Source organism: Carlito syrichta, unplaced genomic scaffold (genome assembly GCF_000164805.1).
Source record: "Carlito syrichta isolate Samal-C Ts95f unplaced genomic scaffold, Tarsius_syrichta-2.0.1 Scaffold312152, whole genome shotgun sequence".
NCBI lineage: Eukaryota > Metazoa > Chordata > Mammalia > Primates > Tarsiidae > Carlito > Carlito syrichta.
The window spans coordinates 349,801-377,254 of NW_007256248.1; the positions used below are offsets into that span (position 1 = coordinate 349,801).

Sequence of the window (27,454 nt, forward strand, 5' to 3'; positions counted from 1 at the left end):
AAATCTGGGTCACATTGGATTCTGTGCGATGAGTAGATCGCCACCACTGACAGATGAGGAAACCGAGACTCACAGAAGGTATGGAAGCCACCAAGACGCCATACACAGCTGGTATGCGGTGGAGCCCGAACATAAGTCACCATCTGTCTTACTCCAAAATCCGGCTTCTGCCGACCAGCGTTCAGCACATAGTTCTACACCTGATCCTGCTTTGGTTTCACGTGGCTTTTTGATGATTTTCCATGGGTTTCTAGAACTATCTGTGGACTAAAATTTTAATGATGGTAAAAACTGCTGACATTCACTGAGTGCCCGCTACCAGTGGGCACACAAGCAGGTTCAGTCACTTGCTGGAGTCCTCATGAGTCAAGGCTCAGAACCAGGAAGGAATCCAGTCTGTCACGTTCCAAGGCTCGGGGTGTTAACTCCCAAGTCTTTCTTGGAAAATCTGGGCTTGAGGCATGAATGCTAATCTCTGAGCGTATCTTTGTTGGGTAATGTGAGGTTTCTGTGTTTTCAAACTAGTGGGAAGGGGAAGAGCAGAGGGCCTGAGCATGCCCGGTGAGAAGTGTCAGGCCGGAGGGTGGTGGCAAAGGCTGAGGGCTGGTGGCATCTATTTCTGAACTCTGTGACCTCCTGTCTCCCAGCACAAAGCTATAATAAGCTTCATGACTCACCAGTTGGACTTCTCCCTGCGCTTGCTCCGAACAGACCCCGTGCTTACCCACCTGTGGGCCCTGGCTCACCCCACTCGCTCTGTAGGAATGTCCTGCCCTGCTCACTCCTCTTGCCATGCCTACTGGGGCACCCACTGCAGCTGCCACCTCATCTGAGAAACCTCGATGGGCTGGCATGGATAAGCCTTTCATTTCTGAGTCCATATCAAATCATTTATTATATACTTAGAAAAAGGTAAATGGAAGTCTCGACTTATTTTGAGAAATTTGGGGAAATTTCTTTCAGAAGACAACACATGTTAATGACAATCTTTTTTTTTTTTTTTTTAAATTAGAGCCGAGGTCGGTTGCCCGGGTTGGTCTCAAAATTCTGGATTCAAGTGACCATCCTGCCTTGGCCTACCAATGTGCTGGAATTATAGGTGTGAACCATCTTTTTTTTTTTTTTTTTTTTTTTTTGAGTCAGAGTCTCACTCTGTTGCTCAGGCTGGAGTGCAGTGAGTGGCACGATTAGAGGTCACTCCAACTTCTACCTCCTGGGCTCAGACAGCGGTGACCTGTGAGAACTGTCAACCTCAGCCTCCTGAGTAGCTGGGGCTACAGGCACCCATCACCACACTTGGCTAATTTATTTGTAATTTTTTGGTAGAGACAAGTTCTTGCTATGTTGCTCAGGCTGGTCTTGAACTTCTGGGCTTAACTGATTCTCTTGCCTCAGTTGCCCAAAGTGCTGGGATTATAGGCGTGAGCCACTGTGCTTGACCCTGACAATCTTAATATATAAAATTTCAGTGGTCAATGATTCTATAGTGTTTAATTCCATTTTTTTACAGAATGAATCTTGTTCTACTTTAAGTGAGATGGGTTTCATATCCCTTGTAGTCATGCAAAAAACTTTGCGCAGAATCTGGTTTCAGACAGCCTGGATTGGAATGCTGGTGACACTGGGAAAGTCACTTCCCATGTCTGAGTCCTGGCTCTTTCATCTGTGAAACAGGGATACTTACACCTATGTTGTTAGGTTTTGGGGGTGTGGTGGGGTAATGATAATTGTTACCATTTAATGAGTGCTTACTATGTGCCAAGCACTGCTAAGCTTAGTTTTGCCTTCTTATTTCATCCTCCCAATAGCCCCCCTCTTTCTTGATGCCCCCTATCTGCAATATTTTTTTCTCCACGGCACTTATCATTTTCTAGGATATTCTATAATGTACTCATTATGCTTATTCTTTGTCTTCCTCTCCCAGGGCCTTTTGCCTCGTACGCATCCAGGGGGCACCATTCACAATGCATTCTGCTCCAGGAGTGGTTTTTTTTTTTTTTTTTTGGAGTTGGAGTCTTATTCTTATTGCTCAGGCTGGAGCGCAGCAGCACGCTCACGGCCACCACAGACTCGACCTGCTGGGCTTACGTGATCCTCAGCCTTCCAAGTAGCTGGAATTACAGACGCATGCCACCATGCCTGGCTATAGGAGTGTTTTTACCAAGAATATTTTTTTGTTTTTTGTTTTCTTTTTTTTTTTTGAGTTGGAGTCTCACTCTGTCACCCAGACTGGAGTGCAACCTCGACCTGCTGGCAATCCTTCCACCTCAGCCTTCCAAGCAGCTGGAACTACAGGCGCGCGCTACCACACCTGGCTAATTTTTGATTTTTTGTAGAGATGAGGTCTCGCCAAGTTGCCCAGGCGGGTCTCGAACCCGCGGGCTCAGGCAATCCACTCACCTCAGCCTCCCAAAGCACGAGATTACAGGCTGAGCCACCGAGCGTGGCTTTTACCAAGAATATTAACGTGAATGGTGGGGACTCTTGGAGTTGCCTGATGTGGAGCTTGTTGATCTCCAGAAGGAGAGGGTCCCCCCCCCACATTTTGATTTGATATATCCCTTTGCCTAGAATGGTGCCAGATCTATAGTAAGCGTTCAGTAAATATCTGTGAAAGAATGAATGAAAGAGCCCCCCAAAAGAAGCCCATTTTACTGGCAAGGAAACTGAGGCTCAACGAGTTATGAATTTTCCCAAAGCTCCTCAGGCCGCTGACCCAGCTGTACCTGCTGCCAGCAGGCCTGCTCTCCATGACTTTGCTAAGCTGTGTCTGAAGCTCCCGGCATTGCCCCACCACCAAGTAATTGCTCAACAAATATTAATGCCCTTCCCCACATGGGTCAGGCCCTCTGCTAGGTTCTCCAGCAGAGTGACAAATCGTCATATAGCCGTTGATTTAAGAGACTGAAAGAAATTGCACAGTGCAAACAAGAGAGGAGGAGCTTTAAATTTTGGAAGCCAAATCCCTCACCTAACTGCTAATGGTTGGAGTTTGCAGGAGCCTCTCAGGCCTTCCCAGCCCAATTCTTTTTCCTGCTGCCTTTTCTTTTGTGAATGTTTCCTCCCCTTTTTGCTTGCAGTGAGTTCTGTTCTCCTGTAGGCTACAATGTGTCAGTTGTTATAAAATCCGGGAGGCGGAGTCTAGTGACGAGGGCGGGCGGAGGGGGAGAGCTCAGCCAGCCCTGCAGGGCGAGCAGTCCAGCCCTGGGTTCACCGGAGCTTAAGCGCTGCAGCAGGAAAACTTCCATCTCTCTCTCCTGGCTTTGATCCTCACTGGACATCAGACCAGAGGCACCGAAGGGAGGGAGGATGCGAGATGAACGGCCCTTTGGCAACCTGACCATCGACTTAGCAGAGCCTTCAAAAGCGAGCTGGGGGCAGGCTGCACCACCAAGGAGGCGCCGTGCCTCTCGTGAATGTGTGTGTGTGAGTGATCCAGCGAGTGTGTGTGCGGGTGAGTGAGGGTGTGTGTGTGTGTATGTATGCGTGTGTGCACATCATAACTGTGTGTGTGTCCGGGTGAGTGTGCGCGTGCACGCGTGAGTGTGTGTGTGTATGTGTGTGGGAGTGCATGTGTGAATGCTCTTGGTTATTATTATTTTTTTTGGAAGAAGAAATCGTGAAAATCTGGGACAGGTTACTGTGCTCGTAGGGTGATTCTTCTTTTGCCAGAGGAGCTGACCGGAGCAAGCTACTAGAGCCTTTTCTCGGCGAGTAAAGAGAATTTTCCTCCCAGAAGGAGAAAGATTCTTCCCTGCTCTGCAGCCAAGTGAAAGAGATTAGCCCCTAAACCTGTGAAATCGACCAGAGCCGTGTGATTACCAGGGCTTGAGAGAGGACTTGGGAAGAAAAAAAGAAATAAATCAAACAGCCTGTCAGTTCCTTTGGCCACGTCGGAAGATGTCATCTCAAACTAAGTTCAAGAAAGACAAAGAGATCATTGCTGAATATGAAGCCCAAATAAAAGGTGAGATGCGGCCGGGAGAGTTTTCCTTCTCCCCCGCTTTCCTTTCTCTCTTGCTCTGGCTCCCCCCACCTCCCCCACCCCCGTTTTCCTCCCTGCCATCATGAAATGTTGTTATGCATCAATAATCTTATTGTGAGGAGGAACAGTGGCAGCCGCACAAGTCCGGACTGGTTTCAACTGCAGATAGCGCTGGGGCTGGGAGTGTGGATTATAGAACTGGCAGCAATCTCTGCATTGCAGGTGTGTGAGGAGGATCCCACGCCCGACTTGAGGAGTGTCGCGAATACTCCATCATCTTGGTGGTGACATGTCACTCTAAGGCCATTTTGACAGTCACTGTCTCCACCCCTTCCCCGCTGTGGGCAGAGCCCCTTCATATTGGTGTATGTTTTATCTGATCTGCTTTTTTTCCCTCCCCCTTCTCGGTTTTGGTTGTTGGTGGTTGTGGTGTCTCCGCCTCTTTCTCTGGGCTGGAATTCACATGCATGTGCACAAGGGAGGCAGCATCTCTGGGCGGCACTTCTTTGTCGGTGTCTCTTGGCTGGCCTGGGTTGCTATGGATTAACTGTTACGGGGCATATTGATCCGCACTAATGCAGGCATTTAGGCATAAAGAGGGAGCTCAGTGCAGAAAATGTATTATCTCGCGGTGTGCAGCCCAATCGCTATGCACTGGTGTTTAAGGTCATGAGCTTTCATTCAAAGCCAACACCTCAGGGTGCTGTTTGGACTGGCCGGTGCTGCCTGGCTTCTCTGGGTCCAGAGGGAGCTTGCTGGGAGGGTGAGATGATCTCTGGCTGCTGGATTCAGCTTTGGTGCCGCTGGACACACACTTCTTTCAGCCACTCCTTAAATCCACGCCAGCCAGGAGAAATAGGAAAAGAGACACAATTGCACAGCTAAACGCAGCAGGCGGCGTCCTCATTCAGGCCAGACTGGGGCTTCTCCCACCCCCACACATTCCCAGCTCAGCATTGGCAAGGAAACCCCAAAGGCACATCCGCTGTGCTCACCTTTTCTCCGAGGAGATGCCCTAAAGGAAGCCTGGGGCCATGCCTCCTGGCATGTTTTCTTTCTGGTCATGGTTCTCCTTGCTGCGACACAGGGCGTGTTGTGGTCTGTCATGGAAGGAGTAGACAGAATACATCTTCAGTGGACACTGAGGCCTATCCTTGAGGTTACCGGTGGATTGCCGGGCAAGTTGGTTGTTTGGGCTCAGGCGGCCTGAGGTTGCCACACCTGCTTCTAGGTGCTGCTGTAGCCAAAGGCTTGATGAGCCAGGAAGCCCGGTGGCCTCCCTTGGAGTGGCGGGAAGGCCGGGCACCGCAGTCGCTATACACGCTTCAGATGCCTGGAAAACTTTGGGAGTGGAGCAGCCACGGCGGGAGGGCTCTGCCCACCCTCCCCGCCATCACCAGCATGTTCATCGCCTCTGGGTAGAGCTTAGGGCAAAAGGAACAGAAAACCCTCCTTTTTCTAGGTCTTCTTGTCTTTGGTTTTCAGTTCCGTGTGGAAAGCAGTGACTTGTGATGCCTCAGCCTTGCTGAAAATTTAGAAACAAGCCCTTTATTGGTCAGATACAAAGTCTAGTTTCAGCCTTTGAATAGACTCTTATTAGAGAGTTTATGTATTATAATACTAATTTGACTGTTTATTATTATTTTTTAAAAATTAAAATTCTCATGATAAATACCATGATAGATAAGGAGACGCTGAGTTTGGGACAGTTTGGGTTTTTATAAGCGTTGTCTAGGTAGGAAATATGCTCATCTGATTTTTGAAGGATTGCTGCTACTGGACCAGTTAACTTTACTTGAAGTCCAATTAAGCATTAATGGCACTGGCTCATTCTTTTACTTTTAACCTTTCATGTTTATTTTAACAGCGAATCAGCGAGTGCCATAAATTTCATCAGGAATGCACCAATTACCATGCATTTCATCAGGAAATGTGTCCAAATAATCTTGTCTCTTACAAACTTTATATTTCTGGGCATTCTGGTTAAAGAAATTTAATTTTATTCCTTTAAAGTTGACACTCATCAGATTTAGGTCAGGATACTGCGGTACCCAAAACCCCCTGAAATCTTTTCTTTCAAAAGTCTATTTTTAAATCATCATCACAGTTATTGATGTGTGCATGGGTACAGTTGCTGCGGTCACTCCCAGATGTCATTCCTCTTGGTCTACACAATGTACAGAAGGGATAGCATGATCTCAGCTTCAGAGATTAGGAAATTGAGGTCCAATCATGTTAAATGACTTGCCCAAGGTCCCAAGGCCGGTTTTAATGCCTGAGGCTGCCCCTTGAAGGATTGATGTCAGCAGCAGATGGCAGTTTTGTGGTGGGGACTGGCTGCCTCTTGATGGAGTTCCATTGTTTACTCTCTTGCTTTCATCCGGGTCTTTTGTTGCATGCTTCCGAAGAACATTTGACCAGTCACCAAAAGCAGTGATTGAGGCCAATTCCTTTTCTCCTTGGCTATCATTTGGCCAGTTTGGTGCAAACAGTCCACCTAGTTAACCAGATTTTGTACTCTGAATTCTGTGATGGGAACTTTTGATTTTTAAAAATGGTGCTGAGTTCTTTGTTGACTTATTCTCTTTTTTTCTTCAAGAATTTACTGACCTAAAATATTGGATTGTTTTAAAAGAGTATTTTTTTCCTATTGTAAAAATTTTTAGACTCTGTTGGCTTGCCTCATCAGATACTTGAATCCCTTTCATTATATACCTGCAAAGCAGTAGTAAACCCTATTCTTGCACATTTCTAGTGATGGGAAGCTTACTACCTCCCAAGCTCACATATTCTATCTTTGGACATCTCTGGCAAACTTTTTTCTTTCTTTATTTGGTAGGGGCGGGATCTCACTATGTTGACCAGGCTGGTCTCGAACCCTTGGCCTCTGCCTCCCAAAGTGCTGGGATTACAGGAGTGAGCCACCATGCCTTGCCTTTTTTTTTTTGGTTCTTGCCTTATGTTAAATATGTTTGTCATCCACCTATTGGTTCTATAGTTCCTTCCCCTTGGGACTTCATAGACAGGACAGATGTTTCTTCCCCATGACTGCCCACTGGGTGTTTGGAGCCTCTGATTATAGCCTCTGACTATGATTATCCTAACTTACTTATATAACACTGTTCATTACCACTTAGCATCTTTACTCTCCTTTGGATCTGCTGCATCCTGGGCTGCAAATTTCAGTGTCTTTGGGTGCTTGGCAGATAGGATAAATGAGTGAATTGGCCAAGTGAGATGATTTGTGGCAGCTGGTCCACCACCTCGGTGCCGGAAGTAGAAGAAGGGGTGATGGTGATTACCCTGAGAGTACATGTTCTGTCTGAATGGGCAGTCACTACTTGGGTTCTGCCAGTTGTTGCCATTTAGGCATGTAGGCTCAGGCAGATCTTTCAACTTTTCAACAGATGCCAGAAATCTGGATGAGAGCTTTGTGTTTTTAAAGACATTTTTCTAGAAAGACTTCCAAAATATCATACTATCACTATCCCGCTTCAAGAGTGGTTCTGAGTTCTAAATGTGATTATTTAAATGTGGTCCAAGAAAGAAAACAGCTCTCACCTCCTTTATGCTGTCTGTAATACTTCCGTTAATACAGCCCAGTGGTTGAATTAACCCTTTCACTGTGAGACCCCTCACTGCACCCTATATATTATATCTGCTATGTTTCTCCAATCTACTAGGGGAGGAGTCTTTTCGAAGGGAAGAAAATGAAATGAATTTAACATGACTTATTCTTGGTGACCCTGTGCTGGTGCCAGATTGACGTTGCTTCCTGTCCTAGGTGCTCATCAATGTCCTTTTCCAAATCTGTTCAAGAGCCTTGCCTGAGAGTGACATCATGTTATCTGCTCTGGAACTGGCAGGCTGTAACTTCTTTTCCCTTTGGAAAATCAGAACATTTGCCCGCCTCCAGCTCTTTGGCACCTATCCGATTCTCCACAGACCTTCAAAGATCACGGGTCGTATTTAGTGAGCTTATTTGCAGGCATCCTCAGTGTCCCAGGCTCTAATTCATCTTGCTGCCAGACATAACGGTCTGTTCTGCATTTATTCAGGGCTTCCAATTTCCATTTCAACCTAATAGAAAATTGAAATGGAAGTGCAATGATTGACTTTAGTGTTTTATTTTTTATTACATATCCATATTCATTTTAGACCGTCTCCTTAATAGCAAAAATCTAGAATTTTATGGAAGAGCAAGTATTAAAGATGATCACAGAGGTGCATGTATTTACAATTTATTTCTTCATTCATTCAGCAAACATTGATTACGTTGTACTTAGTTTCGTACTGAGTGTTGTGAGAGGTGCAAAGTGTAGGATACTTTCTTTGCTTTCTATGAGTTTTCTTGGATTTGGTGATAAAATAAGAGGAGGAAATAAAGAAAATCCAAAACACACAAAACTTCTGAGCACCAGAATGAGCTTAAAGATAGTACACCATACAGGGATTGGAGGACCTCCTTAGGAATACTCACTGATTTCAACAGGGTTAAATGGGGAATCAAGTTGGGCTTGGTGGCTCAGCCTGTAATCCCGCGCCTTTGGGAGGCTGAGGTGAGTGGATTGCCTGAGCCCGCGGGTTCGAGACCCGCCTGGGCAGCGAGACCTCATCTCTACAATAAATCAAAAAATCAGCCGGGCGTGGTAGCGCATGCCTGTAATTCCAGCTACTTGGAAGGCTGAGGCGGAAGGATCGCCGGAGCCCAGCAGGTTGAGGCTGCGGTGGCCAGGAGCGGCCACGGCACTCCAGTCTGGGCAACGAGTGAGACTCCAACTCAAAAAAAAAAAAAAGAAAAATGGGGAAACAGTGGGGAAAAATGGAGACTGTGGACAGTTGCAAAGTTCATCTAGGGCAGTGTCATTGTGTGGCAGGAATGTGGACCCCAAATGACCAGTTCTTTCAGTGTTTTAAGGGAATCTGAATTTTGGAACAAAATCTCATGATTTTGCAATGACTGTTATAGTTTTTCAAAGCAACATTCTGTCTGAACAAACATGTTGGTAGGATCAAACAGTTTTAGCCTGTGGGGCCACCTGTTTGCAACTTCTGTCCCACAAACTTTAGCTTCTATGAGAAGTCTTGGTGATGGGGCCTCAGCCAGTTTCCTTGTTTCCTCTTCAGTCATTTTCTCTATGATAGGCCTGAGTTCCCCTGAAAGTAGGCATTTCACTGGGAAAAGAACTATTTTTCATGGTTCGCTGAATTTCCTTGTTTGTTAGTGGAGAGTTGGTGAGGGCCGCCCAGTTGAAAGCCTTCTCAGTGGGTCGTGGTCTGGGAGCACTTCTCTCCAGGCCCCTCCCAGTCTGGGAAAATTAATGGATCTGAGAATTCATACTGGTCATTTCTGGAGTTTTCACCTTCTGAGTTATATGTTACTAGTCATTTTTGGAGTTTTTACCTCCTGAGTTTATATGTTAGGGACGACCTTTCCTTTCTAGAAACCCCTGTTGTCCGTTCATCCAGTGACTGTTAAAACCATGCTTCAGGCTACATGGCTTTTTTAGCAGTGGGAGGGAATTTGTTTTTCTTTAGCTTTTATGTCTCAGTTGTATATTGAATATCTCATTTTGTGATGCCTGCAACTCTGTGAGATAGCCACTATTAGTCTCATTTTATAGATGAGAAGCTGAGGTTCAGAGAACTAAAGTAAATTTCACTGGGTTGCATAGTGAACAGTGGCAGTGCTCGGTTTAAACCTGAGTTGTCTTAACTTCCAGCCATGCAGGAAAGCAAGGCAACACGGCTCTGTAACCCAGGGTGCCTTCAGCAGGACCAGTCTGGGATGGGTCTTAACCTTGGACTTCCTGTCCTTCCCAACACTCCCATGCTCCTGCTAATCCAAGCTCTCCTTGTCCTCACTTGATGCCCCGGGGTGTGTCAGATCCCCTCACTCCCACCCTGGGGGTCGTCTTTGGGAAAGCATCTACTGGAAGCAACCCCACATGACTCTGACGGAGGCTGCCAGACTTACCTCCCACTTGCCAACCCGCTTGTCCACCAACCCGGAAATACAGAACTAGACATTCTAGGTGTCTTCTGTGAGGTGGAAGATGTATCTTCTTATTTCATTGCTGTAGCCTAGTGCCTGCCATCTAACTGGTGAACAGTAAATATTATTGAGCTGATTTGCTCCAGTGGGTGATGGTTGCCTGGGGAGGCAGAACTGAGTGGTACCTTGGAAAGAAAGATGAGGCAAGACTGTCTAGCAGGGGGAGGATTAGTGAAGCCGGGGAAACTGAGGCTAGGTTGCTTCTTGAGACTGAGTCTTATCCTTCATAACTGCCAGGGAGGGGACTAGATTAACATCTTAAAGGTGCTGTGCTTGAGAATTTTGGGCCTGATACAGGACCCAGGGAGTTGTATCCTGGGCTTGATTTCACTTGGAAATGATTCATTCCTGATGGCTTGTTGGTGTTTATAAAATATCTTGGCTGGCCAAGAATGAGACTTTGGCTTTATTCTCTTAGTTTGCTTAATCATGATGCCAGTTTATGTTGGAGGTAGTATTCCCTGAGTGCATTTCATGAAATTGGATGTCAACAGGCATTGGGTGAAAAAAAAACAGTTGTATGCTCAAGTGGATTTTGGGAAGTTCTAGGATAAACTGAGTGAAATAGGTCTATTTTCCCTCAGGACATCTGGGACTCTTGCCTGTGTTACGTGTGAATTGCCAAGTAGGGACCGTGAAGTTTCCTCAAACTTATTTGATCATTCTTCATGGACTATCTCACAATACCGTTCCTTGGGCTACATTTTGGAACATGTCAGGCTGCACAATTTGTTGATTACCTGGTTTCTTTCTCTTTTTGCCTCTTGTCCATTTGCCTACATTTTTATACTTTTCTCAGAGGGGAATAAGTAAAACAAATGCACATCCAGTTCTGCTAAGTGATATCAACACAGTGCTTGAAGGTCACCTAGAAAATGGGAGTTTTGACATCTGCAATTACAGAGTGCTCAACCATTGATTTAAATGGTAATTTGGGAACAACTCAGCCCTGATCAATATGCGTGGCGTGTGCATGTATGCCCGTCTGTGTGCGACAGCAAGGGAGTGCATACTGCTGCAGGAGAATGTTCAAGGTGCCTTGAGTGGACCTAGCTCTGCCCCAGGACTGAACATCCGATGCCAGATAATAATAGTGCAGATGAACACAGAGAGTGAAAGACCTCAGACCCAAACCAGGTGCACAGACATACACTTTTCTTTATTTTTCTGTTACTCAGTCTCTATTTCACATCTCTTTTCTGCTGCAAGTGACAGAAATAAATTTAAGTCTGTTTGGGGTTTTCTTCCCTTTTCCTCCAGGGCTATGCCCCATGGTCCACGGAGACTTAGGCAGCACCAAGGCTATTGTGGGGACATCTGTTGTTTATTATCACTGTACTTTGGCAACTACTGGAATACTCTCCTTTCTGTTTGGTCTTCAGTGGTCAGTTCATACCAATGATCATTCTTTGTTCCGTCATGTGTTCCCCTCTCCTCGACTCCTTCCATGTAATTTGCAGGCACCAGGAAACCATCCTGTTGCTCACATATCATGCTGGGCCGTGAGCGACCCTGAATGTTTGTCCCAGGCCTGTCTTGGGCACATCTATCACTTACTTCTCCTCTGGTGCCGCATAGGGCTCTACCTGGGGAAAGGACGCAGCTTTTCTCTGTTCTTAGATTCTGTGAATCACTCCCCTCTCCCTGGTCTTGTTCAGGGTAGATGGGAAAGTGCAGACTTTTTTCCTTTCTTTTTTTGTAGAGACGAGGGTCTCACTATGTTACCCAGGCTGGTCTCAAACTCCTGGCCTCAAGTAATCCTTCTGCCTTGGCCTCCCAAAGCCCTGGGATTACAGGCGTGAACCACTGCCCTCGGCCAGATTGTTTTCCTATAGACCTGTAATATCTACACATACCTTCCTTTCATGACCCTCTCCTTCAGTCCAGGAAATCTTTATCTGCGTGTGTGTGTGCGAGGTGGGGTGGGGAATGGGGGTGCTATCCTGGCTTTTTGTCATCAGACACTGTCTCAAAGCTGTTGTCCATAAAATCCTTGTTGTTCCTCTTCTCCCCAAAGGCTAGGCTTGTGAAAGTCAAAAGCCAAGAATGGACTCTTTCTCTGTATTTCCCCTGAGGCTGAACACAGAATGCCCTTGCTGACTGAAAAGGGTCCAAGGGGTCAATGGAAATGTGGAGGAAAAACTTAAATGTTTCAAAATATTAACTACAGTAAATTTCCTTCCTTCTCCATTTCCACCATCTTGGCCCAGCCTACCATCACCTCTTGCTGCGACCAAGGCAACATTCTCCTAACTTAAGGTCTCTCATCCATGGTTGGAATTTTGGGTTAGCTCATTCTTTGTGGTGGCGCGGCTGTCTTGTGTAATGTGGGACATTTAGCAGCATCCCTGGCCTCTCCTCGCTAGATGCCAGTAACACCCCTGCTCCCAGATATGATAACCAAAAATGTCTCCAGACATTGCCAAATGTCCCCGGAGGGCACAATCACCTCCAGGTGAGAACCCCAGTTCTAACTGGTCTCGCTGCTTCTTCTCTTGTCTCCATAGTCTACTCCCCCCACAACAGCCAGCAGTAATCCTGACACAGTTTAAATCTGTTCACATCACCTCCCTGTTTAAGCCTTCTAGTAGCATCTCATTGCATGAGAATAGACTTAAACCCATTGACTGGTCTAACAAACCCATGCTCTGCAAACCCACCTCTTCCTCATCCCTGACCACTGTCCTTTTGTCATTCCATTCCAACCTTGCTGGCCTCTACTGTTCCTGGAATTCACCAAACTTGTACTTGCTTTGGGCCTTTGCACTTAGCTTTTTTGTCTTTCTGGAATGCTCCGCCCCTAGATTGCCACCTGGCTGGCTCCTTCTTGGTATTGACTCTCAGGTTGTATGCCCTCTTCAGACCAGCCAATCTCACGCAGTAACTCTCTATTGGATCAGCTGGCTTGAATTCTCAGCAAAGTTCTTATGGCTATATGATATTTTTCCTTCTTTCTTTGCTTCTTCTCTTTACCAGAACTGAAGCTCCTGAAGAACAGGGATCTGATTTCTCTCATTCATTTGTGTTTTTCTAGCACATAGAACGGCGCTTGGTATATAATGAGTGATCACAATTTTGTTGAATGAGTGAATGGAGGTGTCCTTGTAGATGGACATAAGAACACATTATGCTTTGGGGCGCATAATGAAGCAGAACTAGGTTTCTCTCAAACTCTGTCTGAGAGGAAATTCAGGAAGATGAAGAATCCAGAGAAGGGACAATTTTATCCATGTAGAGATGCTCAGTGAATGGCTTGAAAGGGAGTGAAGTGAACAGGTGGTCACTTTCAGGAATATTGCAGCAAATCCAATGTACTCTGTTAAGTGAGTTCCCGGTATGTGTCTGAGATGGGGACCCAAAAATGGGTAAAATATAGTTTCCATTATGTCTTTGGTGAACTCACAGTTTTGTAGATCAGTTAGTTATGATACAGTATAGTAAGTACTGAAACAGTGCTGGAACCATGCGTTGTAGAAACTTAGAGTGGAAGTTATAGCTTTGCTAAGGATAGTTGGGGAAGTTCTTACAGAAGAAAGGACTTTTGAGTAGGGTTTTAAAGGATGAGTAGAACCTTGCCAGGTGGTGAAAGACATTGCATAAACAGCACATGCAAAGGTATAGGGGTCACAAAAAGGCTTGGACACTTGGGAAATGGTGAGAAGTTTGAGGTGGCCAAAGTCCAGAGTAAGCATAATGGAGTGGAGGAGGGAGATGAGTCTGGAAAGGAGAGGAGCTTAATATTCCTTTGTGATCATCAGATCTTACAAGTCTTTGACCTTGGAGATGGTATGGATGAGAGTCTTATTTATTTATTGTGATATAATACACATAACACAAAGTTTATCATCTTGCCCTTTTTTAGGTGTACAGTTCAGCGGTATTAAATACCATCCATCTTTATAACTCTTTTCATCTTGTAACAGTGGAACTCTGTAACCATTATACAACAACTCCTCATTCTGTCCTCCCCTGTACCCTGGCAACCACCATTCTCTCTGTCTCTGTAAACTTGACTACTCTTAGTGCTTTGTATAAATGGACTCACATAGTGTTTTTCTTTTGTGATTGACTTATTTCACTTAGTATAATGTCTTCAGGGTTCATCTGTGTTGTAACATGTGTAAGAATTTCCTTCCTTTTTAAGGATGAGTAACATTCCATTGTATGTAGACCACACTTTGCTTATCCATTCATTCGTTGATGGACACTTGGATTGTTTCCACATTTTAACCATTGTGAATGTGCTTATATGGACATGGGTATACCAATATGAGTCTTATTTTTATGACCTTTTTCTGATGATGCATGATATATAACTTATATATGTAACAAATTTTATATAATTAATATAATATAATATAAATGATATAATAAATGTTCATTATTTTAACAGCCTTGAAAATACAGGAAAATATAAAGGAAAAAAAAAAGGATCCCGAAGCCACTACCTGAGATAACCACGATAAACATTGTGTATTTCCTTCCAGACTTTATGTCTTTATCAATCAACTTTGTTTTATATCGATTACCAAAATATGGGATCATAGATCTTTAATGCAAAGTTATAAAAATAAAGCTGATAGGCAGTAATCATGGGCCTGTAGGCCTAGGGCTTGAAATAGGCAGAGTATGGCCTAAAAATAAATAGAGTTTGTCAAGTGAGAACATCAATAAGTGTGACCTCCCATGTCTGTTTTGACGGTACTTCAGGGAGAGGACACCACTCTATTATGATGATTGGCTTGTGTTGGCCACTTCTCCCTCAGCTCTTTGCAGAGTTGTATAAAACTGGGGGTAACTGACCTCACTCATCAAGAATTTCCCCCATGTCACATCTGTCCCGGTCACTTTCAGCTAGAGTTTCCCCCCTTCCTAGCCCTGACAGTCTCACTTGACCCTGTTGGTTCCAGGCAGCAGTTTTTTCCTGCCTTGAGCAGGAAGTATTAAAAGGAGAGTCTTGTTTAGGGCAAAGGATTTATCCTCAGCTACTGGTGACCCTTCCCGCTGGTACCTGTTCTCTGGTTCACTTTCCTCTTCTTGCTGTAGCTCTCTGCCAGCCTTCCTGACCATCTGTGGTACTTTTTGGGTCCCTGATTGCTTGTTTGCTCCTGACAGTGGTAACCTGCCATCCCTTTGCTTCTGGTGGCTGGTGAGAGTATTTTCAAATTACAGTTCACTGAAGATCAGTAAGTTTTCCAACGATTTGTCAAACAGAGAGGCCTAGATTCCTGTAGGCGGGTAGTTTCCACTAAGAGATGCGAGCTCAGCAGGATGAGACAGCTTCTTAGGGGACTTTCTATAGATTATAGTGCCTTAAAAGGAACCAGAGAGAGATGACATGTACTCTTGCCGAAGTAACATCTTAGCCACCTTCTGGAACACGAAGGCGTGGGTGCCATTTCTATTATTCAGTTTGTACTGAAGAATGCAAACTCGTCAAGTGACATGGCTGGTCTCCAATTGTTGTCTCAGTAGGATACTTTCAAGCTGGGCTGGCCAGTGACAATATCTTGACTTGGATCAGTGACCTCTTTGGACAGGATGTTTTGGGTCTCTCAAAGATTTATCACCTTGGGGAAACTGAGGCTGAACAATGATCACTCCCTGACTTCTGATGTCTGATAATTGATTATTCCTTTACCTCTTGCCCTTACCACCTGGACCCCTGATCTTTTGCCTGGTTGTTGTCTTTTGAGTTTGTCTCTTGACACTTAGCAAATCTAGAGCTCTATCCTTGGCTTGATTCTCCTGTTCAGGTCCCACCCCGAACATCTCTGTTTTGCTGGATCTCACACTTGGCGTATGAGAAATTCCTTTGAAACTCTGCTCCCAAAATGGCAGAAGGCCTATTGCTCTCTGCCAGAAACACAGAATTATGTTATTGGAATTGTGTGAAAGAAATGCTGGGAATGCGGTGGGCCAGTTCACTTAGATTTAATCTAACAAATATTTATCGAGCTCCTACTATGTTCCTGCTCTCGTAGGCTTTATAAGTCTGTGGGGGAAGACAACTTATAACTGGCAGTTGCAAAAGCGTTGAGTGTTGTGTAAGCAGTGGTGCAGAAGGCATGGAAGAATCTACAGCAAATGGATCTATAGGGCCGAAAATGCTGCTGGTGATTTTCTGATATTAATCTGTAAAGCTGAATTGTATTGGCTAATCTTACCTCAGTACCATTATTTCCTGAGCTCTTCAGGATCGAACCAGGACCATCTTTCCATTTAGAGAAAGGTCAGAAGTCTTCAAAATATTTAAGAGGTGAGGAGGAGCAGTGCTTCTAAGAGAAATACACAACTCCAGGTGTAAAAGATACAAGTGGTCCCAGAAAAAGAATTTTATAATAGCTCTACTCTGGATGGTAAATACAATCGAGGGATAAGTGCTTTTAAGGTGAAATTAAAGCCAAGGATCAACTGAAAAGGATTGAAACCCACCATTGTTGGATAGAATTAAGCTAAAGTCACAGAGGTAGATGAGCCAAGAAAATGGAATGTGGAAGGAAGCAGTTGTGATGTTGGAGGCCGTGCTCTGGATAGAATCATCCTGGGTTTGAATCATGGCTCACAGTGAATCAGCTGACCTTGGATAAGTTGTTTAACTTTTCTGAACACGGTTTCCTCATTTGAAAAGGGGATAACAACACCTCACCGTATGTATGTGTGGTGTGTGTGTGGGTCTGAACATATGCACGGGTGTGTAAATTACATGAAATAACACACGTCAGGATTTCCCGCACAGCGTGTGGCACACAGTAGCATCCATTGAACATTGAAAATGTAAACTCAACCACTATCTGGGACACCAGCATTTGGAGTTCTGGAAAACCAACCTGGGTCAGTAGGTGAATTCATTGGTAAGGTTGGAAAGGAAAGTAAGATGGGGCAGTACTCAAAGACACCAGGAGAGGTGGGTTGCCAGCATTGGAAGCTGGGCATAGAGAATTCTAGTAAGTTGTGGACAGGCATGACATTTTCTTTGCCTGCTGTAGAGTTTCTCTCAGCATGGTTCTTGGACCAGCTTCATCAGAATCACCTGAGAGGAACTTGCAACAAATTCGATTCTGGGATCTTGCCCTAGACCTACTAAATCAGAAGCTCAGAGGGTGGGCCCTGGGAACCTGCATTTTACAGGTATCACAGGTTTCGTGGCCCTGGACTGTAATAAACTCACCAACTTGGCTGTGTATCTTTTTTTGAAGGCAAAAGACCATTTAATAATCAAGTAGACTGTTGAGGAATGAGAAGAAAAAAAAAAACACTCAAAGAGTGCATGTATGTGTATGACACTTCCATTTTTTAAGAATAAAAAAAGTGTTCCCAGGGGTTCTTATGATTGGTAATGATGTTTACCTTTGGGGACTAGAGATGGGAATAGGATAGTAGTGATAGGGGACAGTGGGAAGGAGACTTTTTAATCTTTATACTCTTCAATTTTGATTGAATTTTTTAAAAAGACCATGTATTACTTTTCTAATGAAAAACCCATGGGGTAACCCCTCTGGGTCCCCTCCTACTGTGGGAGCTTTTCTGTCCTCTCAATAAATCCTACTTTCTTGAAAAAAAAATCCCACAAAGTTGACAATAAGTAAGGACTTTATTGGTAAAATTCCTGCTAGAGAGTATGCTCAGACATTAGCAGAACTGTAAGAAGAAAGAAGGAGACACCTGCAAGAGACATTTAATTTATGCTTAACTTATTGTGGTATTCATGACATAGTGTAAGAATGCTTGCTGAAGTGAAGTGTAATATTTTCCTGGATTATTCCCCCATGTAGTGAGGAAATTGTTTTTCCATATTCTCTTAAAAATCTGAAAGATGGGTATAGGATAGAAAAGTCAAGCCCAACCTTTTTACTTTGTTGGGTCTCAGTCAGGAGCCATTGTGGAGCTGTGGCTCGAGTCTGGGATTTAGAATCACAAGAGCCAATTTTCCATCTCTGATCTGTTTTTTTGAGCCAGTCATGTCTTCATTCTGCATCTCAGCTTCCTCATCTATGAAATGAGGGCATTATCTACCTTAAAGGGTAGTTGCCATGAGAATCAAATGAGGCGGTGTATGAGAAAGTAAACTCTCTAGCGCTGCAGAAATGTTCATTATTTCTATTTTCTGTCCAGCTCCTCCCCTGGACACTCTGCTATTACAGTGGGGTTGTTTATGTGTCTGTCTCCCTCTGAGCTCATTGAGTGCAGAAGGCCTTGTTTTATGCATTCCCGAATTCTTGTGCGTAGTGCCTGCCACACAGGAGGCATTCAAAGCAAGTTCTGGAATAGCTATCAAGGAGAGGAAAACACATGCACAGTTTGGTGCAGGCCTATACAAATAGTCAGATAGTCTTCTAGAAAACATTATCTTCCACTTCTGCTTAAAGGAATTTAAAAAATTCATCCACATCCACAACAGAAATGATATTGCTGGGAGAAAAAAAAAAGAACTTCATTAAGGAAAATTTAATTGCCCGGTTTTTAAAAGAGACAGAACTGTGTCTCTCCATCCTCATTAGGGTCAAATGCTTGATGCCAGTCTCCAAGGGGGCCAGGATGCATGAAAAGGGATTGTGAAAAGACAAATCCTGATACTCCCAGAGAAAAGTCTCCCAAGAAACAGGAATGGCCCCCTGGATCACTAGTTTCACTGTTTGTCAGAGACCTAGAATAAGCTTTCCCTGGGCTCCTCAGCCAAAGGCCCTCTTTGTCCTCTACCCCAGACCTTGGCCGATAAACCACAAAGTCCCTGCTTCCCCTGGAAGTGGGAAAACTTCCAGTTGCTTGATGCAACTGGAAGGATTATTTGGGCTTCAAACTGGGGGACTCTGGTACCCCCAAGATCCTCATAATTATCATTTGAATGGGCAGGGAGGGCCTGGAGCCAAATCTAGTAACAGAGCCCTGGAGTGGGCCTGCAGATAGGAAAGAGGGGACCAATCTCACCTTTGGTCCTCCAGCCCCTTTCCAGGAACTGCCATGAATCTGCACTTTCTTTTAATCCCTCCCCCACCAGTTCCCAAGCACAGGCCAGCTCAGTAGCACCATTAGATGGGTTCATCATCGATTGAACAAGTGCTAATTCTTGCATGGAGGTACCACTGTCAGCCTAGGCGAAGTCTCTAGTGGTATGCCAAAAGGCTCTGCCTTTGGCTGGGTGCGGTGGCTCATGTCTGTAATCTAAGTGCTTTAGGAGGCTGAATTGGGAGGACTGTTTGAGGCCGGGCGTTCGAGACCAGCCTGAGCAACATAGCAAGTTCTTGTCTCTATTTCTCTATTAAAAAACAAAAAAGGCTCTGTCCTCTTCAGTGGTTTAAGCGAGTATTTGTATGAGGATGTGAGCATGCCCATCCAGTTTGAGAATGAAAGGAAACCAGGGAAGGCAGGCTTAGTAACTGGGGGCATGGTTGTTGGTATTGAACTGACACCAGGGTTTGCAAGCCCAGCTTTGCAACTTTTTAACTGTGTGACTTTGGGCAAGTCTTTTCATCTCTTTGAACTTCACTCTTCTCATCTGTAAAGTGAAGATAGTAATCGGATCTCAGAGTTATCTTGGGTGTTAACTGCCCGGCCCTCTGTCACTTTTCAGTTGTCAACAAATTGCTTAACCTCTCTGAGGCTCAGTGTCCTCCTCTGTAAAGTAGGGACAATAAAAGCACTGTAGGCTGGGTGGTGGCGCAAGCCTGTAATCGCAGCACTTTGGGAGGCCCAGGCGAGAGGATTGCCTGAGCCCACGGTGAGAGGATTGCTTGAGCCTGTGAGTTCAAGATCAGCCTGGGCAACATGGTGAGACCTTGTGTCTGCAATAAATCAAAAAAATTAGCCAGGCATGGTAGCGCATGCCTGTTGTTCCAGCTACTTGGAAGGCTAAGGTAGAAGGATCACCAGAGCCCAGTAGGTCAACGCTGGGATGGCAGTGAGTGTGATACAGCACTCTTGCTTGGGCGACGGAGAGAGACTCCAACTCAAAAAAAAAAAAAAAAAAAAAAAAGCATTGTAAAGCATTCAGTCCAGAACAGACACACAGTAGATACTCAATTAACTGTGATTACCATTCAGAGACAGCAAATCTTGTGGCACAGAACCAGGAAGTAGACAGAGCTAAACAGAATGGGATGAGGAATTGACTCTGAAAATGAAAAGTTTAATAGTATCTTTCAGAGAAAAACTACCAGTTTTTTGAAAGAAGCTAAACTTTTTTGGCTCTTGAGCCTTGCGAGGAATTTCTCCCATGAATCGGTAGAAATGTGAGTGGGGTAAGCTCAAATTGGCATTTGGTTGGGATGCCAGATCTCACACCCTGATCTTATTCTGTCCCTTGTCTGGGTGACTCCGAGCCTCTTCCCAGGAGGTTTCAGAGAGAAATAAATGACAGAGACCACTGACTGGGAAGTGAATTATTGTTCCAAAGCTGCTGCTAAACAGAATTCTGGTGAGATGTTTTCCATGTGGAGAATGCCTTTGGCCCAGATAGGTTGGGTCGTGCAGGCCTACACCTTGAATTTTGGTTGTTGTTCCAGGGTAACCAAAGGTGGTCTGGAGTATGTCAGCCCATGGGGAGAGCTAGAGTATCTGACCAGTATCGGTCCGTGAAGGTATCCTAAAACCTACTCAGTTTGTATTATCACCTTTCTTTCCAGTGGATAGTTTTCTATGCCTTCCTATACCCTTAATCATGACCTTGATTGAGGAAGAAGTAAGTAGAGTTGGACTTCAACTCACTAGCATTCACATCTCCCTCCCCTCCAAGCTAGTTGACCTTTCTTCTATTGTCCCCATAAATGTAACAGCCAAGCCTTTGATCAACTCAGGGTGTGGCTATCTCCCTCTGTGGAAGAAATCAGTGAAGGAGCTAGCTAGTGCAGGTCCCTCCAAAATTAAGAATGTCTCTTTGACATCCCTCCCCTTCTCCAGATGTTTGAGGCAGGTCAACACTCAACAGGAAAAAAAAATTCAACTCACTCTTTTCCAGACCAACACAGAGCACCAAGCAAGAGGTGGCCTGCCAGCCAGTGATGTATTAAATTAAGACGCATAACAAAATTGGGCAACTTCACATAAATATCTGTATATCTGAGTCCTTAAAAACACACTGGATGATCTGACTACATTGGGTGCCCATTCCTGCATAGCAGTCAATCAGCGAGAACTGATTGGCAGCCGCCCTTTCTAGATGAGGAGTGGGTTCTCGAGCCCCTCTCCTTTCTTGGCCCAGGAGCTCTTGGATCTCTTCTCTCACTCCCACTGCTTCTAAGCTGCCTGGTTTCTACAGGCATTTGGGTTTGCCACTCTTGGATTAGGCTAAAAAATTATGCTTTGTTTTCTGTCTCATATTATGCTCATCAGATTGAGTTTTACAATGAGAATTGCATAACATCGTAACAAACATTCAATGACTGTGATAGAAAAATGTCTCCAACTTGCTACCATCCTTTCAAGTTTCACGATGGAGACTCTGTCATTATTTCTAGTAAAACCTTCTTCACGTCTTTAAAGGATGAGTTTGAAGTTGAAGTCAAGGGCAGGATGCTATTCTGCAAGAAGAAGTGCTGCTGTGTTTGTGGCTGACACCCCCTTGAGGGGATTAGAGGGAGGGACCTTCAGGTGCTAGACCGTTGAGGACATGTTGATGTGGTGGATGGTGTTCTTAGTCACCCTTGTCGAAGTCATTATATGCATTTTTAGTAGACATCCTTCAATGTAAGTTGATAGTTTTAGCATCAAAGCACAGTTTACAAAAAGCCATTCTGCCCAAACAGCATGATCCAAGGACTCTACATTGGATTGGAAAGCCAGACAGACCCAGGGCTCAATCCCAATATCACCACTTACTAGCTGCTTGACCTGGCGCAAGGCATTTTTCCTATCTACACCTCAGCTTCTTCCTCCTTCAAATGGGCACCTCACTGGACTCTTAGAAGGATTAAATGACATAATCCACGTTCAGGGCTTACTCACTGTCTGGAAAGTGGGCCATACTCAATATGTGCTCTCTGTTATTATTCTTACTGAGATTTTGAAGATCCAACTTGATCTAAGAATGAAATGTAGAGCATCCATAGCAGAACGAATGGCTTGTCGGCAAAGTTAGACCCACTAGCATGTTTTGTTTGCCCTTTGCAGCATTTACAAAAATGAATACACCACTTCCAACATTCAAAAATCAAGAGAGTTAAAAAAAAAGAATCAGGACAGTGCACATAAAAATCCAGACTTCTGGCATCTCTTGCAAAATGAACTAGGAACACTGACTGGGTCCTCATTCTCAGAGGCGAAAATTGGCCGCCCCCTTCCCATGGGTCAAGGGCTGGAGTTTTTGCCAGTGCCCACCTGGCCCCCTTTGCTCATTTCTGTTGCTCACTTGGCTCTTTTGATCTGGAGGAACGGATCGACCTCTAGCCAACCCTCCATAAATATTATCTCCTGCAGACGGGCTTTGGAGAATGTAAATAGCAGGTTGTATTTACTGGCAGGTGCCCACAGTGCCATCTGTGATATCGATGAAATGCAAAGCCATCGGCTTCAACAATCCATGGGGCAGAGACAGGGTCACAGTCCTCTTAGAAGAATCTGGGAAATTAACAAAGATTTGTACCTGTGAACGGATGGTGGCCTCATCGTCCCATGTAGGTGGGCTGAAATTTAATGAGGAAGAAGTGTAAAGTCTTGCCCTTATGTCTGCAAATCCAGCTGGCCAAGCATAGACTGGGGAGCTATATACTTAGCTGCAGCACTTGTGAAAAAGACTTAAGGTTCTCGTTGACAATGAGTTTTGGTGTGAGTCACTGCGAGGCAGCTGCCAAAAAACCTAATCTGATTTTGGGCTGCATTTATAAGAAGTCTAGTGACTGGAAGAACTTTTTAACATTTAGAGCTGTCTTGAAGGGACAGGCAGGCAGCTTCAGGAAGCCTTGATCTCCCAGGTGTAGGAGGCATTTGAGGCTGGATGATATGCCCCTGGAAAAGATGGTTAGAGTGGGGATTTAGGCATCAGAAGGAGATTTGTTCTAGGTGACATATAAGGTCACTGCCAACCCTGAGATTCTCTGCTGCTCATAGCCCAGTAGAAGAAAATAATTTCCTTAACCAAAGTAAAACTGGGGTGAGCATGGTGGCTCATGCCTGTAATCCTAGCACTTTGGGAGGCTAAAGTGGGAGGATTGTCTGAGTCCAGGAGTTCGAGACCAGCCTGGGCAACATAGTGAGACCTCATCTCTACAAAAATAATTAGTCAGGCATGGTGGCATGCACCTGTAGTCCCAGCTGTTTGGGAGGCTGAGGCAGAAGGATCCCCTGAGCCCAGGAGCTTGAGGTTGTGGTGAGCCATGATTGTGCCACTGCACTCCAGCCTGGGTGACAGAGTGAGGCTGCAACTCAAACAAAAAAACAAAAAAGTAAAACTGTTGTTTTCTTGTAGAGAAAAACAAGACTCTCTGAAGAGGCTCAAAATGGAAATGTAAACTTCCAGTTCTTACCAAATAGTCTGGGCGACCGATATGTCATTGCCCCTACCCTACCCCTGACCCCCTGCCTTATTTCTCAGAGATGGGCGAGGCAGGATCTGTTCTGCACATTACTGGCAATTTTTAAAAGCTGAACTTTTATGCAGAGCTTGCAGACTGATGGCACACAGGCCAAATCCAGCCCTCAGATGTGTTTCATTTGGCTTGTGCTGTGTCTTTTAAAAATGTGAATTAGTTGCCAACATGTAAAAATGAGGCGATTTTGCATAAAATCTGAACTTCCAGCACCTTTTAAAAAAGTCAGTAGGTCTGCTGGTGCTGGGCCTGTGTCCAGGCATGAAGGCCAATTGCCCTTCTGAGACAGAACTTGAGCTCTCACTTGGTCCTGCTTTTTTATTCCGTACCTCGCCTGTGTTACCTATTCACCCGACCTGCCCTGCCCCTTCAGGTATTGGAATGTGTAATCCCTGGTGTCGTGGTTTGTTTTTACAGCCTTGCACTGTCACAGGTATCCTTAAGGGGCCACAGAGGACTCTGGTTATCTCCCCAGCAGCGGAGGAAGGGGCAACTAGGAGTCCACTGGGAAGTGGGTGAGGGGGAAGGAGAGGGAGCAGAAATACTTTTATTTCTGCTCTTAAAAAGTAGTTGTGGTTCAAAAATTAGCCACATGTGGTGGCATGCACTTGTAGCCCCAGCTACTCGGGAGGTCAAGGCTACAGTGAGCTACAGTTGCACTTCAGCACTCTAGCCTGGGTGACAGAGTGAGATCCTGTCTCAAAAAAAAAAGTACCTGTGGTTTATACACAATACACAATTAATCAGCCCTTGATTCTTTCACCTAAGCAAACACCCCAGCTGCTCTTTTGCATGGCTCCAAGGCCCCCAGGGGTTTTCCTCATAATGACCCAAATCTTCATCCTTGTTACTTCCCCTCTGTGGGCCTATTCTGGAACTGTGCAGGACAATGGCTTCCTCTTCCTCAGCAGAGCCTGCCAGATATTTGCAGACTGTGGTCCTTTTTCTTGTGGGAGCTGGTTGACAATCCTCGCCTGGAGAAGATGGCGTGGGGTGGGGTGGGAGTGCCGAGAAACCAGATGGTTTTACCAGAGGTGGCTGAGACAAAGTTTCTTTCAGGTCCCCAGCAGGGCAGCTTCTGCTCGGAAGCTCTGAATTTCACATGAAGCATCATCCTCTCCAAAGGCTCCTCACTCCAGGCTCAGAACCTCTCTGTCAGCACTGGGGTCTGGGAGAGACAAAGAAGGAGGGAATGTTTTCAGCTTTGGTATTTGGAGGTAGAAGCTGCAAGCCCTTCCCTAGAAGCGGGAGACTCTTTAAGGGCTGTGAGCTCACTGTCTTTTGGTTGTTGGAAATTGAGTCGAGGGGAGTGAGGCCTACCTGCAAGCCTATTGGTTGGCTTTCCCACTCCGTGTTGGAATTTGCTAAACTTCCACCCTGTTTGAGCCTATCTCTGCTCTTAGATTCTCATACCGAACTGTCCAACCTGGGACTTCACACCCTCCAGCACCACTTCCTTGCACAACCAGACCCTCCCTGTGCGGGTCCTCAGGCCTATCACTTAAGAAGGACCCTGGTGTTCTGAGTTCTTTCTAGTGTAGACCCAGAGGCCTGTCTGGCTACCTGTGGTATAGCCATCGGGTGACAATTTTATGTTTTTACTGTAGTCGCCTCAGTGTATTCTTTTAATGAGTTGAATTTTATTTCTCTTTCACCTTTCCCTAATCTCTATTTGTATTTGTATTTTTGAATTGGGCTTTCACTCTGTTGCCCAGGATGGAGTGCTGTGGCACGATCACGATGATCATAACTCACAGCAGTCCTGACCTCCTCCAGGCTCAGGTGATCCTTCTACCTCAGCCTCCCGAGTAGCTGGGACTACAGGCATGTGCCACTGTGCCTGGATAGTTTTTTGATTTTTTTTATAGAGACAAGGTCTCACTACATTGCCCAGGCTGGTCTCCAACTCCCGGGCTCAAACAATTCACTTGCCTTGGCCTCCAAGTGCTGGGATTACAGGCACGAGCCACTGCACCTGGTCTCCTCATCACTCTTTTGAAAGACACGTTCTTTCTTAGGGCCTTTCTCTCACAGATGTGAAGGTATGGGTGAATTGTGGCAATTTGGGGAATGTGTTATCTCTTGGAAAAGGCCGGGATGGCCTACAATTCCTTGGCATTTAGAAGATGCCGGGGTGAGGATGGGGAGGGCGCAGGCACCATCTGACTTGCCTGGAGAGAGGTCAAGTGTGCCAGGTGGAGGATGGGGGGCTTCCCGTGTGTCCATCTCGCCTCACACTTTCTTCCTCTATTCCTCTCCCATACTCACCACTTTTTTTTTGAGTTGGAGTCTCACTCTCACCCAGGCTGGAGTGCTGTGGCCCCCTCATGGCCACCCTAGAGTCGACCTGCTGGGCTCCAGTGATTCTTCTGCCTCAGCCTTCCTAGTAGCCAGAACTACAGTCGCGCACTTACTCGTCCGGCTAATTCTTGATTTTTTATTATAGAGACGCGGTCTCACCAAGTGCCCGGGCTGGTCTCGAACCTGCGGGCTCAGGGAATCCACTCGCCTCAGCCTCCCAAAGTACCCGGCCACTCACCACTTTTTTGTATTGGAAAAAGAAATGGCGATACCCCACTTGTAAATGACATGACACCTTAACACAGATGTCATTGATGCTTCTTAGCTTGGGGTCCTGGCCTGCTCAGCCTTCCCTGGGTGCTTCCACGGGTCTAAGTCAGAAAGAGACGAGTCTTAGGCCCACGTGGGTTGTCCTAGAAACTGAGTTTGGGTTGGACTTGGAGACAAAACCTAATGTTGCTGTAGGTGTCATGTGGAAGGGTGCAGAATATGCACGTGGGGGGCAGGAGGAGGGGCCTGCTGCAGGGGAGGGTGGGGCGGGGGCTCAGGCCCCCTTCAAAACCCCCGTGGCTCCTGAAATGGTTTTCCACGAGGAAGCCATCTATCTGGAGCCCTTATCATGCCCGTGTCGGGTGGGGGACTAATCAGAACTTCAAGAGAAGTGCCTGTCTTCCATCCAGAATCAAGATTAATTAATTGATGTTCTTTAATGGAAACAAATCGAATCTCTCAGCAACCCTTCCCATTAAGCTTGTAGCCGCGTGCTTTTCTACAAAGGCCGGGAGTGTTCTTCAGAATCAGCAGGTTCTTGGAAACAGTTGACTCCTTGAAGCCATTTGTGTCTGTCCTTGGAGTGGCTGGTGGGGAGTGGAGAGCAAATGCCTTTGGAACATCTGATAAGTCACTGGGGTGAAGGGGGAGTTCTTGTTTGCTTGTGGTTTGCACAGCAACGCACTTCGTGTTCCGTTTATCTTCCTAATAACCCCTGTGATGCAGGTGGAGTTGGGGGACTATCTCTAATTTATGGATGAGTAACTTCTCTAGACTTTGGAACTGGAGTCTCAAATGTCTGCCAAGAAAAGGAATTTGTCTTCAAATAAGTGTAGGAAATATCCTGGTGTGTTCCCTCCTTAAAAATTCATAGCTCACCTCTATACATTAAAGGCTCTGATAAATGCTGTAGAAAAGCTGTCTATTTAATCTACTGTTTCCTGAACTCATTAAGCCTGGTATTATCTTTTATTTACAGTATACCTGTTAGCATCTTCTAGACATACTAGCCTTTTCTTTAAAGGGCCAGAGAGTAAATACTTTAGGCTTTGTGGGCCATATGGCTTCTGTTGCAGCTACTCAACTCTGCCATTGTAGTGCAAAAACATCCATAGACAATAGCGAAATAAATGGATGTGGCTGTGTTCCAATAACACTTTATTTACAAAAATAGGCTGTGGGTCAGATTTGACTCATGGGCTATAGTTTGCTGACCCCTGTTCTGGAACAAACATTCTGTAGTACATTTTTTGGGGGGAAATGGTGCTCTAAGGGTCCAGAGAGCCCCAACCCCTCCCCCCCCCCCCCCCCCCTTTTTTTTTT

The 27,454-nt window shown here is 45.4% G+C and overlaps 1 protein-coding gene across 1 annotated transcript in view; it reads left to right on the forward strand.

Moving 5' to 3' along the window:
- Positions 1-3,163: 3,163 nt before the first annotated feature.
- The window catches only part of LOC103272160 (SLIT-ROBO Rho GTPase-activating protein 3), a 214,048-nt gene continuing 189,757 nt past the window's right edge, over positions 3,164-27,454 (forward strand). The window contains exon 1 of the mRNA XM_008069651.2: positions 3,164-3,967. Coding sequence (XP_008067842.2) covers positions 3,901-3,967 — 67 coding nt within the window. The 5' untranslated portion in view covers positions 3,164-3,900. The remainder of the gene's footprint in view (positions 3,968-27,454) is intronic.